This window comes from Oncorhynchus keta, chromosome 34, assembly GCF_023373465.1.
Source record: "Oncorhynchus keta strain PuntledgeMale-10-30-2019 chromosome 34, Oket_V2, whole genome shotgun sequence".
NCBI lineage: Eukaryota > Metazoa > Chordata > Actinopteri > Salmoniformes > Salmonidae > Oncorhynchus > Oncorhynchus keta.
The window spans coordinates 69,081,839-69,099,203 of record NC_068454.1 but is presented as its reverse complement, the minus strand read 5'-3'; the positions used below and the strand labels follow the sequence as shown (position 1 = coordinate 69,099,203).

The window sequence follows — 17,365 nt, the reverse complement described above, 5'->3', positions numbered from 1 at the left end:
CCTTCCCTCCCTGTCTTTCTCTTTCCATCCCTCTCCTTCCTCTACCTTCCCTCCCTGTCTTTCTCTTTCCATCCCTCTCCTTCCTCTACCTTCCCTCCGTCTTTCTCTTTCCATCCCTCTCCTTCCTCTACCTTCCCTCCCTGTCTTTCTCTTTCCATCTCTCTCCTTCCTCTACCTTCCCTCCCTGTCTTTCTCTTTCCATCTCTCTCCTTCCTCTACTTTCCCTCCCTGCCTTTCTCTTTCCATCTCTCTCCTTCCTCTACCTTCCCTCCCTTTCTTTCTCTTTCCACCCCTCTCCTCCATCTACCTTCCCTCACTGTCTTTCTCTTTCCATCCCTCTCCTTCCTCTACCTTCCCTCTCTGTCTTTCTCTTTCCATCCCTCTCCTTCCTCTACCTTCCCTCCCTGTCTTTCTCTTTCCATCCCTCTCCTTCCTCTACCTTCCCTCCCTGTCTTTCACTTTCCATCCCTCTCCTTCCTCTACCTTCCCTCCATCTTTCTCTTTCCATCCCTCTCCTTCCTCTACCTTCCCTCCCTGTCTCTCACTTTCCATCCCTCTCCTTCCCTCCCTCCATCTTTCTCTTTCCATCCCTCTCCTTCCTCTACCTTCCCTCCCTGTCTCTCTTTCCATCTCTCTCCTTCCTCTACCTTCCCTCCCTGTCTTTCTCTTTCCATCTCTCTCCTTCCTCTACTTTCCCTCCCTGCCTTTCTCTTTCCATCTCTCTCCTTCCTCTACCTTCCCTCCCTTTCTTTCTCTTTCCACCCCTCTCCTCCATCTACCTTCCCTCACTATCTTTCTCTTTCCATCCCTCTCCTTCCTCTACCTTCCCTCTCTGTCTTTCTCTTTCCATCCCTCTCCTTCCTCCACCTTCCCTCCCTGTCTTTCTCTTTCCATCTCACTCCTCCATCTACTTTCCCTCCCTGTCTTTCTCTTTCCATCTCTCTCCTTCCTCTACCTTCCCTCCCTGCCTTTCTCTTTCCATCCCCCTCCTCCATCTACCTTCCCTCCCTGTCTTTCTCTTTCCATCTCTCTCCTTCCTCTACCTTCCCTCCCTGCCTTTCTCTTTCCATCCCTCTCCTCTATCTACCTTCCCTCCCTGTCTTTCTCTCTCCATCTCTCTATCATTCAGATGAACCAACAGCCAGACAACCCATATACTGTAACTACCCATTCAGTCTATTATTCTGGCCTTTTTATGATGATTAGATCTCTTCTCCCTGCTCCTGCCCTGCGTTAACCTCCCAGTCCCCCTACACACACCCCACAGCACCCGCAGTGTAAATGATAGGCTCTCAGTGTGTCTGGGATATTGGTCTCTCCTCTCTGTGACACAGCCTATTGTTTACAGGTCAGATTAGTCTGTAAATTATAGTGTTAGACTGTGAGGAAGCCTGGCTCAACCTCCCTCTCTCCTGGAAGCCTGGGTCTGTTCTGGCATAGGGACATGTTAACTACTCCCTGCCCTGCATCACCCTGCCCTCACACACACACAGGGGGCTGGCAAAAGGGGGAGGAAGTCTTGGCTGTTTAAGCTAAATGCTATAATGAACCAGTCTCACCACCTGGGAGGACAGCTAGCTAAATGCCACCAGACTCATTAAAACTAGCTGGCTCTGCAGCACACACACACACACGCACACACACACACACACACACACACACACACACACACACACACACACACACACACACACACACACACACACACACACACACACACACACACACACACACACACACACACACACACACACACACACACACACACACACACACACACACACACACACACACACACTCTTACTTCACAATACTGTATCAGTTTAGGGAGCGGTGACCTTGATGTTAGATGTAGTGTATGGAGATGGTCTGTTGTAGCTTTGAGTATGTCTGATTGGTATTCTGATAGCCCTGATCCTGTTGGTACCCAGGGTCCATGTCAAAGAGCACCTCAGGCAAGACCTGCTCTGCTTTGCACCAGCTTTTCTCTCATCTTATGGAGCCTCAGTGGAGGGCATTCAATGATACAGTTAACATATTATGTTTCTGTTCCCACTAGTTCCTTACAGCGTGTGTGTGTTCTCTCCTGCAGGTCTGGCACGGGCTAAGTCAGTCCCCAGCCACACCTACTCCAATGAGGTGGTGACCCTTTGGTACCGCCCCCCTGATGTCCTCCTGGGATCCACAGACTACTCCACCTGCCTGGACATGTGGTGGGTAGTACCACTGACCTTTAACCCCTGACCCCCTACCTCTTGCCACATCCCTCTCCACAACAGGGAGAATACTTCCTCCTCTAGGTCAGATGAGTTGTGAACCCCACAGAGAGCCACAGACAGCTGTGTGAATGTGTTCCATAGGGAGGAGAGGTCGAGACCTGGCCATGTCTCTATCTGGGGTTGATGAGAAGCTGGGAGACCTGGTCTGACTGAGGCTCAGTATGGACAGACAGGGGAATTTACTGTGGACATGGACAGATAGAGGCCTTCCTATGGCGACAGACAGACAGCTTTAGTCAGTATATGGACAGGGGTCTTTCAGAACTGCCGTCCAGGCTGTGAATTGAACCGTGACCACATCGATCTGGACAGGCAGTCCTCGGGTACGCCCCTTTCCAAGGACCCGAGCTGCATCCCACCGCGGGCAATTCAAGCATAGTGGGGGAGAGGGAGAGGCAGGGGGTTAGGTTGGCAGTAGAGCAGGTGGGCAAATCCTTAGGGCACCTTTCCACTCCACCGAGACTGGAGCCACTCAACATAGAAAGACCTATACCGTCACTTAGAAAGCAGTGTTCCATGAACAGGCAGCGTTCACATCGACCGCAGTGTGCTCAGTGCTGGGTCACTGGTTTGGGTAAGTCTGTCCCATATCCGTCAAACCACTAAAAGGTTAAAGGATCAGATCATCTGGAAGACAGGAGGAAAGGGAAGAAAAGGGTGGAACAGAACAGGGATTCTTCCTCTTGTCTATTTGTATGTCTGTTATCGCCTCAGTGAGCCTGTCGTTTCACCAGGCACCTGTCAGTCAAGCTGACACTGTGGACAATGACAGACAGCCCCGCCAGACAGACAGAGAGAGGTGTGAGAGGAAGTGGTTGAATCCCTGTCGTTTTCACACTGTTATTAGCAGGTTTATATCCCTCTCCCTGCCAAGCTTAACCTCTGTATCTGATTAAACACCAGTCTCTATATAAAGATCTAAGAAATATCTGAACAGTTTGCTGATGAAAATGTATTGTTCAATCCAGCACCTACTTCTATCCATTGGACTTGTAGAAATGTATAGGGCTCTTGCTGGTCTATAGGTACGCTATGGAGACGGGTGAAGTTTTCAAAAAGGAATTAAGGTGTGTGGTGTGTTAAGGGGGATGAAAATTATGCTGGTGCTTGTCTCCCTCTCTCTCTCTCCCTCTCTATTTCTATTCATTCATCTTTCTGTATCATCTGTGTGACTGCTCAACCGTTGCTGGGTCATGCAGAGATGGAGGAAAAGAGGGAGTGAGTTGTGTGCACTGGGCCAGAAAGTGAATCTGTCAGGAAACAATAGTTCTCTGACAAATGGGCTCTGACACCTGTTTAAACCTACACACACATACACACCACTCTCCATAACTGGCCACCTCTCTTTCTCCATCCCGCTCTCCTTCTCTCTCCACTGGGCATCCCATTATCCAACCATCGCCACCTCAGATGCCACACAGAGTTAGTCTTCTGAACAAACACGTTACTGAAGCTGAATCCTCTAGTAAATCAAGACATCCACCATAGATTTAGATGGAAATTAAGATATTCCCTAAGAGTGAACCATTTGCCTTTCAAAATATACTGTGCTCTTCTACAAAGCCATTTGAGTACACTATAGATTCAATCATGATGAATTGTAGTTGAAGAGGCTAGTATTCTTCATAGAGGGGTTCAAATGTTTACTGCTGATGGTTCTGGAGCTCTCCAACTCTGTTGATGCTGTCTGTGTGCTCTAATAGGGATGCTGTATGTGTGTCTCTAATGGGGATGCTGTCTGTATGTCTCTAATGGGGATACTGTCTGTGTCTCTAATGTGGATGCTGTCTGCGTGTCTCTAATGTGGATGCTGTCTGTCTGTCTCTAATGTGGATGCTGTCTGTCTGTCCCTAATGAGGATGCTGTCTGGCTGTCTCTAATGAGGATGCTGTCTGTGTCTCCCCAGGGGTGTGGGCTGCATCTTCATCGAGATGATCCAAGGAGTGGCAGCTTTCCCTGGGATGAAGGACATCCAGGATCAGCTGGAAAGGATATTCCTGGTGAGTCAGCTGTGTGTTTGTGTGTTTGAGCACTTTTTCATTTATTTAACCTTTATTTAACTAGGCAAGTCAGTTAAGAACAAATTCGTATTTACAATGACGGCCTACCAAAAGGCAAAAGGCCTCCTGCCAGGATTGGGGCTGGGATTGAAAATAAAAAATATAGGCTAAAACACACATCACAACAAGAGGCACCACAACACTACATAAAGAGAGACATAAGACAACAACACATCATGGCAGCAACACATGACAACAACACGGTAGCAACACAACATGGCAGCAGCACAACATGGTAGCAGCACAAAACATGGTACAAACATTATTGGGCACAGCCAACTCCACAAAGGGCAAGAAGGTAGAGACAAGAATACATCATGCGAAGCAGCCACAACTGTCAGTAAGAGTCTCCATGATTGAGTCTTTGAATGAAGAGATGGAGATAAAACCGTCCAGTTTGAGTGCTTTTTTCAACTCGTTCCAGTCACTAACTGCAGGAAACTGAAAAGAGGAGCGACCCAGGGAGGTGTGTGCTTTGGAGACCTTTAACAGAATGTGACTGGCAAAACAGGTGTTGTATGTGGAGGATGAGGCCTGCAGTAGATAGGGGGAGTGAGGCCTAAGAGGGTTTTATAAATAAGCATTGGGTATACTGAGGTGACCAGTTTACAGAGGAGTATAGAGTGCAGTGATGTGTCCTATAAAAGGCATTGGTGGCAAATCTGATGTCCGGATGGTAAAGAAGATCTAGCTGCTCGAGAGCACCCTTACCTGCTTATCTATAAATTACCTCTCCTTGGTCTAGCATGGGTAGGATGGTCATCTGAATCAGGGTTAGTTTGGCAGCTGGGGTGAAAGAGGAGTGATTACGATAGAGGAAACCAAGTCTAGATTCAACCTTAGCCTGTAGCTTGGATATGTGGTGAGAGATGGATAGTGTCCCGTCTAGCCATACTCCCAAAATATGTGTATGAGGTGACTACCTCAAGCTCTAAACCCTCCGAGGTAGTAGTGGGGAGAGGGGCAATCTTCTTACCAAACCACATGACCTTTGTTATGGAGGTGTTCAGAACAAGGTTAAGGGTAGAGAAAGCTTGTTGGACAATAAGAAAGCTCTGCATATAAATGGATGAGAGAGCTTCCTACTGCCTGAGCTATGTTGTTGATATAAATTGAGATGAGTTTGGGGCCTAGGATCGAGCCTTGGGGTACTCCCTTGGTGACAGGCAGTGGCTGAGACAGCAGATGTCCTGACTTTATACACTGCACCTTTTTTCATTTTTTTAAACCTTTATTTAACTAGGCAAGTCAGTGAAGAACATATTCTGATTTACAATGCTGGTTTGGAACAGTGGGTTAACTGCCTTGTTGAAGGGCAGAACGACAGATTTTTACCTTGAATCATTGTTGACTGACCAATTGACTGTGTTTACTGTTTACTTGCGTACTTGTGTACTTGAGCAGTAACCTTTGGCTCTTGATCTAATCAGCATGAGGTCTGTGGCCCTCTTTAACTCTGGGTCAGGTAGCTATTCAATTCTTCCGCTAGGTGCTTATTAAAGGAACCAGTGATTAGGGATTAATAGGGATGGCAGATAGATTGATAGATATATTTCTGAACAGGACTCAGGGCCTGACTGCATCAATATTTTATGGCTGTGTGAGGTCTCATGAATCCCATAATCGGCTCCTTTGTCCTCTATAATTCCCCCCATCTGCAGAATTGAAGTGGAGTGTTAATGTGAGGAATTCATATTCATTCATCCTCTGAAATGAGTTAATAATGAATGCAGACAATTACTGAGATGAGAGGATGGGAGAGAGAAAGAGAGGGATGAAGAAAGAGAGACATATATAGAGAGAGAGAGGGATGAAGAAAGAGAGACATAGAGAGAGAGAGGGATGAAGAAAGAGAGACATAGAGAGAGAGAGAGAGGGATGAAGAAAGAGAGACATATAGAGAGAAAGAGAGGGATGAAGAAAGAGAGACATATAGAGAGAGAGAGGGATGAAGAAAGAGAGACATAGAGAGAGAGAGGGATGAAGAAAGAGACATATAGAGAGAGAGAGAGGGATGAAGAAAGAGAGACATAGAGAGGAGAGAGAGAGGGATGAAGAAAGAGAGACATATAGAGAGAAAGAGAGGGATGAAGAAAGAGAGACATAGAGAGAGAGAGAGAGAGAGAGAGAGGGATGAAGAAAGAGAGACATAGAGAGAGATAGGGATGAAGAAAGAGACACATATAGAGAGAAAGAGAGAGATGAAGAAAGAGAGACATATAGAGGGAGAGAGAGGGATGAAGAAAGAGAGACATATAGAGAGAGAGAGAGAGAGAGAGGGATGAAGAAAGAGAGACATATAGAGAGAAAGAGAGGGATGAAGAAAGAGAGACATATAGAGGGAGAGAGAGGGATGAAGAAAGAGAGACATATAGAGAGAAAGAGAGGGATGAAGAAAGAGAGACATATAGAGGGAGAGAGAGGGATGAAGAAAGAGAGACATATAGAGGGAGAGAGAGGGATGAAGAAAGAGAGACATATAGAGAGAAAGAGAGGGATGAAGAAAGAGAGACATATAGAGGGAGAGAGAGGGATGAAGAAAGAGAGACATATAGAGAGAAAGAGAGGGATGAAGAAAGAGAGACATAAAGAGAGGGATGAAGAAAGAGAGACATAAAGAGAGGGATGAAGAAAGAGAGACATATAGAGAGAGAGAGGGATGAAGAAAGAGAGACATATAGAGAGAAAGAGAGGGATGAAGAAAGAGAGACATATAGAGAGAAAGAGAGGGATGAAGAAAGAGAGACATATAGAGAGAAAGAGAGGGATGAAGAAAGAGAGACATAGAGAGGGATGAAGAAAGAGAGACATAGAGAGGGATGAAGAAAGAGAGACGTATAGAGAGAAAGAGAGGGATGAAGAAAGAGAGACATATAGAGAGAAAGAGAGGGATGAAGAAAGAGAGACATATAGAGAGAAAGAGAGGGATGAAGAAAGAGAGACATATAGAGAGAAAGAGAGGGATGAAGAAAGAGAGACATATAGAGAGAGAGGGATGAAGAAAGAGAGACATAGAGAGGGATGAAGAAAGAGAGACATATAGAGAGAAAGAGAGGGATGAAGAAAGAGAGACATAGAGAGAGAAAGAGAGGGATGAAGAAAGAGAGACATATAGAGAGAGAGAGAGGGATGAAGAAAGAGAGACATAGAGAGAAAGAGAGGGATGAAGAAAGAGAGACATATAGAGAGAAAGAGAGGGATGAAGAAAGAGAGACATATAGAGAGAAAGAGAGGGATGAAGAAAGAGAGACATATAGAGAGAAAGAGAGGGATGAAGAAAGAGAGACATATAGAGAGAAAGAGAGGGATGAAGAAAGAGAGACATATAGAGAGAAAGAGAGGGATGAAGAAAGAGAGACATATAGAGAGAAAGAGAGGGATGAAGAAAGAGAGACATAGAGAGAGAGAGAGGGATGAAGAAAGAGACATATATATAGAGAGAGAGAGAGAGATGAAGAAAGAGAGACATAGAGAGGGAGAGAGAGGGATGAAGAAAGAGAGACATATAGAGAGAAAGAGAGGGATGAAGAAAGAGAGACATATAGAGAGAAAGAGAGGGATGAAGAAAGAGAGACATAGAGAGAGAGAGAGGGATGAAGAAAGAGAGACATAGAGAGAGAAAGAGAGGGATGAAGAAAGAGAGACGTATAGAGAGAAAGAGAGGGATGAAGAAAGAGAGACATATAGAGAGAAAGAGAGGGATGAAGAGAGACATATAGAGAGAAAGAGAGGGATGAAGAAAGAGAGACATATAGAGAGAAAGAGAGGGATGAAGAAAGAGAGACATATAGAGAGAGAGGGATGAAGAAAGAGAGACATAGAGAGGGATGAAGAAAGAGAGACATATAGAGAGAAAGAGAGGGATGAAGAAAGAGAGACAAAGAGAGGGATGAAGAAAGAGAGACATATAGAGAGAGAGAAAGAGAGACATATAGAGAGAAAGAGAGACGGGATGAAGAAAGAGAGACATAGAGAGAAAGAGAGGGATGAAGAAAGAGAGACATATAGAGAGAAAGAGAGGGATGAAGAAAGAGAGACATATAGAGAGAAAGAGAGGGATGAAGAAAGAGAGACATATAGAGAGAAAGAGAGGGATGAAGAAAGAGAGACATATAGAGAGAAAGAGAGGGATGAAGAAAGAGAGACATAGAGAGAGAGAGGGATGAAGAAAGAGAGACATAGAGAGAGAAAGAGAGGGATGAAGAAAGAGAGACATATAGAGAGAGAGAGCGGGATGAAGAAAGAGAGACATAGAGAGGGATGAAGAAAGAGAGACATATAGAGAGAAAGAGAGGGATGAAGAAAGAGAGACATAGAGAGAGAAAGAGAGGGATGAAGAAAGAGAGACATAGAGAGAAAGAGAGGGATGAAGAAAGAGAGACATAGAGAGAAAGAGAGGGATGAAGAAAGAGAGACATAGAGAGAAAGAGAGGGATGAAGAAAGAGAGACATAGAGAGAGAAAGAGAGGGATGAAGAAAGAGAGACATATAGAGAGAAAGAGAGGGATGAAGAAAGAGAGACATATAGAGAGAAAGAGAGGGATGAAGAAAGAGAGACATATAGAGAGAAAGAGAGACATATAGAGAGAAAGAGAGGGATGAAGAAAGAGAGACATAGAGAGAGAGAGAGGGATGAAGAAAGAGAGACATAGAGAGAGAAAGAGAGGGATGAAGAAAGAGAGACATATAGAGAGAGAGAGCGGGATGAAGAAAGAGAGACATAGAGAGGGATGAAGAAAGAGAGACATATAGAGAGAAAGAGAGGGATGAAGAAAGAGAGACATAGAGAGAGAAAGAGAGGGATGAAGAAAGAGAGACATAGAGAGAAAGAGAGGGATGAAGAAAGAGAGACATAGAGAGAAAGAGAGGGATGAAGAAAGAGAGACATAGAGAGAAAGAGAGGGATGAAGAAAGAGAGACATAGAGAGAGAAAGAGAGGGATGAAGAAAGAGAGACATAGAGAGAGGGATGAAGAAAGAGAGACATATAGAGAGAGAGGGAGGGGCGTAGGTCAGTGGAGTCAGGTGTGAAGACAGAGACAAAGCGGTTCGGGGATAAGTGTGAGGGTGTGTCTGTGTGTGTCTGTCTGTGTGTGTTTGTATGTCTGTGTGAATCGGTGTGTGTTGGGAGTATGCCCCAGGCAGGGAATCTTACACAAAACAACCTAGGAGGACAGATCGCCGGGGGGGGGAGATACTGTATAAAAACATTGTATTGATTGTCTGTTTTGCCAAAGAGAAAATTGGGGCTGTCTGCTCTCCTCACATTTGTAAGATTCCCCCCCCAAACCCCAGCCCTCTCTGCCCCCTGCATCCATCCAGTACACCCCTTGAACACACATACACATAGAGAGAGGGGTAGAGGGGAAAAAAGGAAAAAAAGGGAGAGACCCAGTAGTGGGATGGCCTGTCGCCAGCTTGGGTATCGATGGAGGTACACCTGCAACCCTGTTGGCCTGGCAGCAGGGGATCTGTGTGCCCTTTAGCAGGTTGCAGGTGGAGCCGAGTAGGATAGGGGGGGCAGAGCAAGCAGTGGAAGGGGGCTTGGGGGGAGGATGGAGAAGGGGAAGGGAGGGGTGGAAGGGGATTGGGGAGGGGAGGTCTGTCTGACTGTCTGGGGTAAAATGAAAATGTTATCCAGTGGAGATAAGGGTTTTATTCAGCAAACATGAGGATATGAGGAGGAGAGGAGGGGGGAGAGGGATAGGAGGGGAGGAGAGCAGAGAGGAGAGACAGAGGAGACAGAGGAGTGGAGGATAAGGGTGAGAGGAGAGGAGAATAGAGGCGAGGAGAGGAGAATAGAGGAGAGGAGAGGAGGGGTTGGTGGGATAAAGTCTGACAGGTCTATATTGTGTTCTGATTATCCTCTCCTTACTCTCTCCACATTATGAAGACCTTTTGAATCCCCTGTTTTAACAGGATCAAACCTGTGTAGTTAATAGCATGGGCCACACAGCCCCTGTAAGCCATACACATGAGGAGGCCAGAGATGTGCTTAAACTAGGCTTACAGTCTTACCTTGACTGTAGAATCATTGTTATTTCTCTGAGGTAATAACACCTCTGATCATCTCAATGCCAATGCCCACACATTCACACAATTTGCTTTTCATGTGTTTATTGATTCAACATTTCTCATAATCCAGATGGCAATAATTAGTGTTTGGACATTCAAACATTAACTGGCTTTTTGAGGCGTGATGAACATGATCAGCATACATTTGAAGAATTGAACACGTTTAATTCATAAGAGAGTTTGCTTCACTTGTATATACACACACAATATTATCTGCACTATGATCTGCACTCTTCTACCAGTGAATGTATTTTTGTAAAAATGTTCATTGTAAATTGTTAAAAAATAGTCCTTGTGCATAGAGGTATATGGTTTGTTAAACTTTGCAATCAATGGTTTTTCTTTGGCATACATTTTAAGTGAAAAATGTGAGTTTCAGCACAATTCTGTTACTGTGTAATTGATCCACCTTTTCACACTATGTAGCCAAGCTGAAGGCCTATACTTCACTAGCCGGCTCATCCATCTACGATATTCACTGGAACCATGATGGTGTATGGGCTATCAGTTGGTGTATGGGCTATCAGTTGGTGTATGGGCTATCAGTTGGTGTATGGGCTATCAGTTGGTGTATGGGCTATCAGTTGGTGTATGGGCTATCAGTTGGTGTATGGGCTACCAGTTGGTGTATGGGCTATCAGTTGGTGTATGGGCTATCAGTTGGTGTATGGGCTATCAGTTGGTGTATGGGCTATCAGATGGTGTATGGGCTATCAGATGGTGTATGGGCTATCAGTTGGTGTATGGGCTATCAGTTGGTGTATGGGCTACCAGTTGGTGTATGGGCTATCAGATGGTGTATGGGCTATTACTATGTGTTGTGAAGCCAATTTGTTGGTTTGCAGCTAAAAACCAAAGGTATCTCTACTGCTTCCCTGAGAGAAGAACAAGCCAATCTCCAGCAGTGCCATTCTAATGATCCGTAACCGAATTAAAGCTATCCCCATTGTTACCTTGCTTTATCCCCATTGTTACCTTGCTTCATCCCCATTGTTACCTTGCTTTATCCCCATTGTTACCTTGCTTTATCCCCATTGTTACCTTGCTTCATCCCCATTGTTACCTTGCTTTATCCCCATTGTTACCTTGCTTTATCCCCATTGTTACCTTGCTTTATCCCCATTGTTACCTTGCTTTATCCCCATTGTTACCTTGCTTTATCCCCATTGTTACCTTGCTTTATCCCCATTGTTACCTTGCTTTATCCCCATTGTTACCTTGCTTCATCCCCATTGTTACCTTGCTTTATCCCCATTGTTACCTTGCTTTATCCCCATTGTTACCTTGCTTTATCCCCATTGTTACCTTGCTTTATCCCCATTGTTACCTTGCTTTATCCCCATTGTTACCTTGCTTTATCCCCATTGTTACCTTGCTTTATCCCCATTGTTACCTTGCTTTATCCCCATTGTTACCTTGCTTTATCCCCATTGTTACCTTGCTTTATCCCCATTGTTACCTTGCTTTATCCCCATTGTTACCTTGCTTTATCCCCATTGTTACCTTGCTTTATCCCCATTGTTACCTTGCTTTATCCCCATTGTTACCTTGCTTTATCCCCATTGTTACCTTGCTTTATCCCCATTGTTACCTTGCTTTATCCCCATTGTTACCTTGCTTTATCCCCATTGTTACCTTGCTTTATCCCCATTGTTACCTTGCTTTATCCCCATTGTTACCTTGCTTTATCCCCATTGTTACCTTGCTTTATCCCCGTCGTTGCCATGCTGTATCCTGTCCCCACAGAGCTTCATGGGCAAGTGTGTGTGAGCTGAGAGCAATCAACTAAAGGCTGTTATTTATTCAAAGCTGCTGCTTTATATGAATGTCAGTGTTCTGTTGTAATCTTCCAGAGCCCTGCCTATCCTGAACAGTGTTTAGCCATGTGTTGCTCTTTTCCTGGTCCTGAGACGTGAGTGGGCTGGGCTGGGCTGACTGACTGACTGACTGGCTGGCTGGCTGGCTGGCTGGCTGGCTGGCTGGCTGACTGGCTGGCTGACTGGCTGGCTGGCTGGCTGCTAGTTACAGCAGGCTGTTTCTCGATCCCTCTGTTCTTCTAAATTAGATATGCGTAGTACGAGCCCAGGCGCATTGTAACTGGTTAACTGAGTGTCACTCTATCTGTAGGAAAGGCTGTCAGAGCAGAGGTGTGTGTGTTTACTGAATACAATGAGCCTTTCTCCTTGCATTAGTGCGATGGACAAAGCTGTCACCTCTGTCACCTAGGGAATGACACGTTAACACACACACACACACACACACACACACACACACACACACACACACACACACACACACACACACACACACACACACACACACACACACACACACACACACACACACACACAGCAAGGACAGCATATCCTATGGATAATGTAACAGTTCATGTTATTGAGTAAATAGTAAGTGTTGATGATACAAACACACCATACTGTCGGCACAGGGAATTGAAACTGAAATCCACATGTGAGTGGCTTTGTCTGATCAATGTGTGTGGCTGTAATTGACTGTACGTGTGTGGGGCTATGTTGGACTGAACATACAGTTGAAGTCGGACGTTTACATACAGTTTAGCCAAATACATCTAAACTCAGTTTTTCACAATTCCAGACATTTAATACTAGTAATACTAGATCACCACTTTATTTTAAGACTGTGAAATTTCAGAATAATAGTAGAGGGTGTCACGTTCTGAGTGGGCATTCTATGTTGTATGTCTAGTTTGTGTATTTCTATGTGTTTTGGCCTGATATGGTTCTCAATCAGAGGCAGGTGTTAGTCATTGTCTCTGATTGGGAACCATATTTAGGTAGCCTGTTTTGTGTGGGTGGTTGTTTCCTGTCTGCACCAGATAGGACTGTTTTGGTTTTTCACATTTGTTGTGTTGGTATTTTGTAGTGTTCACGTTTATGGTCTTTATTAAACATGTTGAACTCTAACCACGCTGCGCTTTGGTCCGATCCTTCGTCCACCGAAGAAAACCGTTACAGAGGGAATGATTTATTTCAGCTTTTATTTCTTTCATCAAATTCCCAGTGGGTCACAAGTTAACATACACTCAATTAGTATTTGGTAGCATTGCCTTTAAATAGTTTAACTTGGGTCAAATGTTTCAGGTAGAATTCTACAAGCTTCCCACAATAAGTCGGGTGCATTTTGTCCCATTCCTCCTGACAGAGCTGGTGTAACCCAGTCAGGTTTGTAGGCCTCCTTGTCAGCACATGTTTTTTTCAGTTCTGGCCACACATTTTCTATAGGCTTGTGGTCAGGGCTTTGTGATGGCCACTCCAATACCTTGACTTTGTTGTCCTTAAGCCATTTTGAGACAACTTTGGAAGTATGCTTGGGGTCATTGTCCATTTGGAAGACCCATTTGCGACCAAGCTTTAACTTCCTGACTGATGTCTTGAGATGTTGCTTCAATATTTCCACATCATTTTCCGTCCTCACGATGCCATCAATTTTGTGAAGTGCACCAGTCCCTCCTGTAGCAAAGCACCCCCACAACATGATGCTGCCACCCTGTGTTTCACAGTTGGGATGGTGTTCTTCAGCTTGCAAGCCTCCCCTTTATTCCTCGAAACATAATGGTCTTTATGGCGAAACAGTTCTATTTTTGTTTCATCAGACCAGAGGACATTTCTAAGATATTTGTCACCATGTGCAGTTGCAAACCATAGTCTGTCTTTTTTTATGGAGGTTTTGGAGCAGTGGCTTCTTCCTTGCTGAGCGGCCTTTCAGGTTATGTCGATATAGGACTCGTTTTACTGTGGATATATATACTTTTGTACCTGTTTCCTCCAGCATCTTCACAAGGTCCTTTGCTGTTGTTCTGGGATTGATTTGCACGTTCATTTCTAGGAGACAGAATGCGGTATGGTATGATGGCTGCGTAGTCCCATGGTGTTTACACTTGCATACTGTTGTTTATACAAATGAACGTGGTACCTTCAGGCGTTTGGAAATTGCTCCCAAGGATGAACCAGACCTGTGGAGGTTGACAATTTTTTTATCTTGGTCTTGGCTGATTTCTTTTGATTTTCCCATTATGTCAAGCAAAGAGGCACTGAGTTTGAAGGTAGGCCTTGACATGCATCCACAGGTACACCTCCAATTGACTCAAATTATGTCAATTAGACTATCAGAAGCTTCTAAAGCCATGCCATAATTTTCTGGAATTGTCCAAGCTGTTTAAAGGCACTGTCAACTTAGTGTATGTGAACTTCTGACCCACTGGAATTGTGATTCAGTTAAATAATGTCTGTAAACAATTTTTTGAAAAATTACTTGTGTCATGCACAAAGTAGATGTCCTAACCGACTTGCCAAAGCTATAGTTTGTTAGCAAGAAGTTTGTGGAGTGGTTGAAAAACTCCTACCTAAGTGTATGTAAACTTAAACTGTATGTGTACAGTATGTGCTTTGTCTGTCTAAACATGTGTGTGTTTGTCTTTCTGAACATGTTTGTCAGTGTTTGTGCAGGCGGTCAGAGGAGAGGATGCTGGTTACATCCAGGGAGATGAAGTAATATGATTTTAGTGTGCGACATAAGCTACTGCATACACACTCACACATACACACATACACGCACTCACACATACACACACACACACACACACACACACACACACACACACACACACACACACACACACACACACACACACACACACACACACACACACACACACACACACACACACACACACACACACACACACACACACACACACACACACTCACAAACATACACTCACACATACACACACACACACACACACACACACACACACACACACACACACACACACACACACACACACACACACACACACACACACACACACACACACACACACACACAGACTCACACATACACACACACACACACACACACATACACACACATACACACAGACACACACACATACATACACACACACACTCACACACATACACACACATACACACACACATACACACACATACACACACACACGTGCACACAGTAATATGAGTTTAGTGTGATAAGTCAGCCACTGCATACACACACACACACACAGTATTATGAGTTTGGTTTTGAGGCATAAGCCACTGCACACAACTCAGTCAGATTAGGGAGAGAGACAGGGGGCTGCCGCCTGCCGCTGGGTAAATAAATGATGTCATTCCAGAAACAGCCGCTGTCTTGGCAGAGGCCTGACCACTCAACGTAACTGTGTGGAGAGTGAATGCGGTCTCTCCTGTCGGAACTGACTGAACACATACTAACCACATTCTATCCTGTGTGAGTAGAGGCTGATCCCTGTGGTTCTGATCCATGGGGTGACCTTTATCTCCTGACCCCTGGCTGGACGTGACCATGTTCATTAGTGCACATTGTAGCAAACGTTTGCATACCTGTAGAAAACCCGTACAGTCCCTCCCCTGACCACTAACTCACAGCCCTCTCTAACTGTTGAAACAAGGAGCCACCTGCCCCCAACTCTTCCTGACTCTCTGACCCTGCAGAGAGCAGAGGCAGCGGATGGGACCCGTTGTTTATAGGCTACCCTGTTTGCCCCTCTGGAGCTCTCCAGTTACATGCCACACCCAGTGACCTCTGATTGGGGCATTTGACCATCCATCACCACTTCTGACCCTGCCCAGCTGCATCTCCTCAGGGCATCTGTCCAATAGGCAGGTGGGACCGGGACAAGTTTAAAAGCACAGTCCAGCCCAGTCCGGGATCAGTCTTCAAAAAGCAGTGGCAGAGTCAGGGGTCAGGGGTCAGGTGTGAAGACAAAGAGACAAAGTAGTTTGTTTTTCTCGAGGGCTGTCGGCGATAATTGTGTGTGAGTGTGTGTGTGTTATAAAACAAACATTTCGCCGGTCCCCACAAGGAAATAGGCTATGCTAGGTTTAAGCCTTCCGCATGCTTCGGAACGACTGGAGCCTAGCCAAACTCGGATAAGCGAACCGAACGAGTGTGCTCGCATACTCACTTAAAAGACCTTCACTTGAAAAATGAGAAAAAAGTGGCAATAGTAATGTTAGTCCATCTTGAGACACCAAAGCCAGTACACACTTCCTTAAAATAGTCAGAATACATCTAAAATGAAAGCTAGACAAACCCCAAATTGCTCACTTTGCCCTCAGGGGGTTCCTGGCATATTTTGTCATATGGTTTGGGAATGCCCAGGGGTGTTACGCTTCTGGAATTGTCTTACTGACATAATGGGTAGAAATGTATCATGTTCACCATTTATTTTATTGTTAAACGATGACACTACTTCAGACCTATCTGTCAAACAGCGACATATTCGGCAGGATTAACTGCAGCCAGAAAAATTATGTCTCATGTTGCCAGGCTCCTCATTCGGTAAGCGGACAGCAGTGGATGCTGTCATTCATGGACATTATAAACATGGAAATATCTGTAGGACTCATGCATGGGGAAACATATTTGCTCTTTCATCAAGGTATGAATGTAAAAAGAGTGCTATTGTGAACCACTAATCTAACTTTGGGTTGGGGAAGTCCTGTGGGACGGTCGTGGGGACGGAACTGTTTGTCTTGTTCGGTCTTGTCACTTGTTTTTCTGTCCATGTCCACCTTACTAAAAACAATAAAAACATTTGATAAACAAAAAGAATGAATCCAAGATAACTCAAGAAATCTGTCATTGTTTGTGAAGTTTTTGCTAAGGAGATTTTTACTCGTGCAATGTTACATCTAACTAAGATGTTTGGTTCAGCGTTTCTCAGGTGAAGAAATTAGCATGAAAACGATTAGTCTCTCGTTGAATGACAACAAACACTTAATTGAGGAATCCCTACTGTTGACCAGTCACCGACGAAAGGGCGTAGACTTTGGCTACCAACTTATAGTAGTTAAAATAGTAGTTAAAATAGTTGTGTAATAGTTGTGTAAAATAGTTGTGTGCACGAACTGACAAAAATAACCTTGCC

General features: G+C 44.7%; 1 protein-coding gene across 2 annotated transcripts in view; it reads left to right on the top strand.

Annotated features, from left to right (window-relative positions):
* The window catches only part of LOC118367751 (cyclin-dependent kinase 14), a 228,098-nt gene that overhangs the window by 103,171 nt on the left and 107,562 nt on the right, over window positions 1-17,365 (top strand). For both annotated transcript variants that reach the window (XM_052494578.1, XM_052494579.1), the window contains 2 exons: window positions 2,093-2,213; window positions 4,186-4,279. In XM_052494578.1, the coding sequence (XP_052350538.1) occupies window positions 2,093-2,213; window positions 4,186-4,279 (215 nt within the window). The remainder of the gene's footprint in view (window positions 1-2,092; window positions 2,214-4,185; window positions 4,280-17,365) is intronic.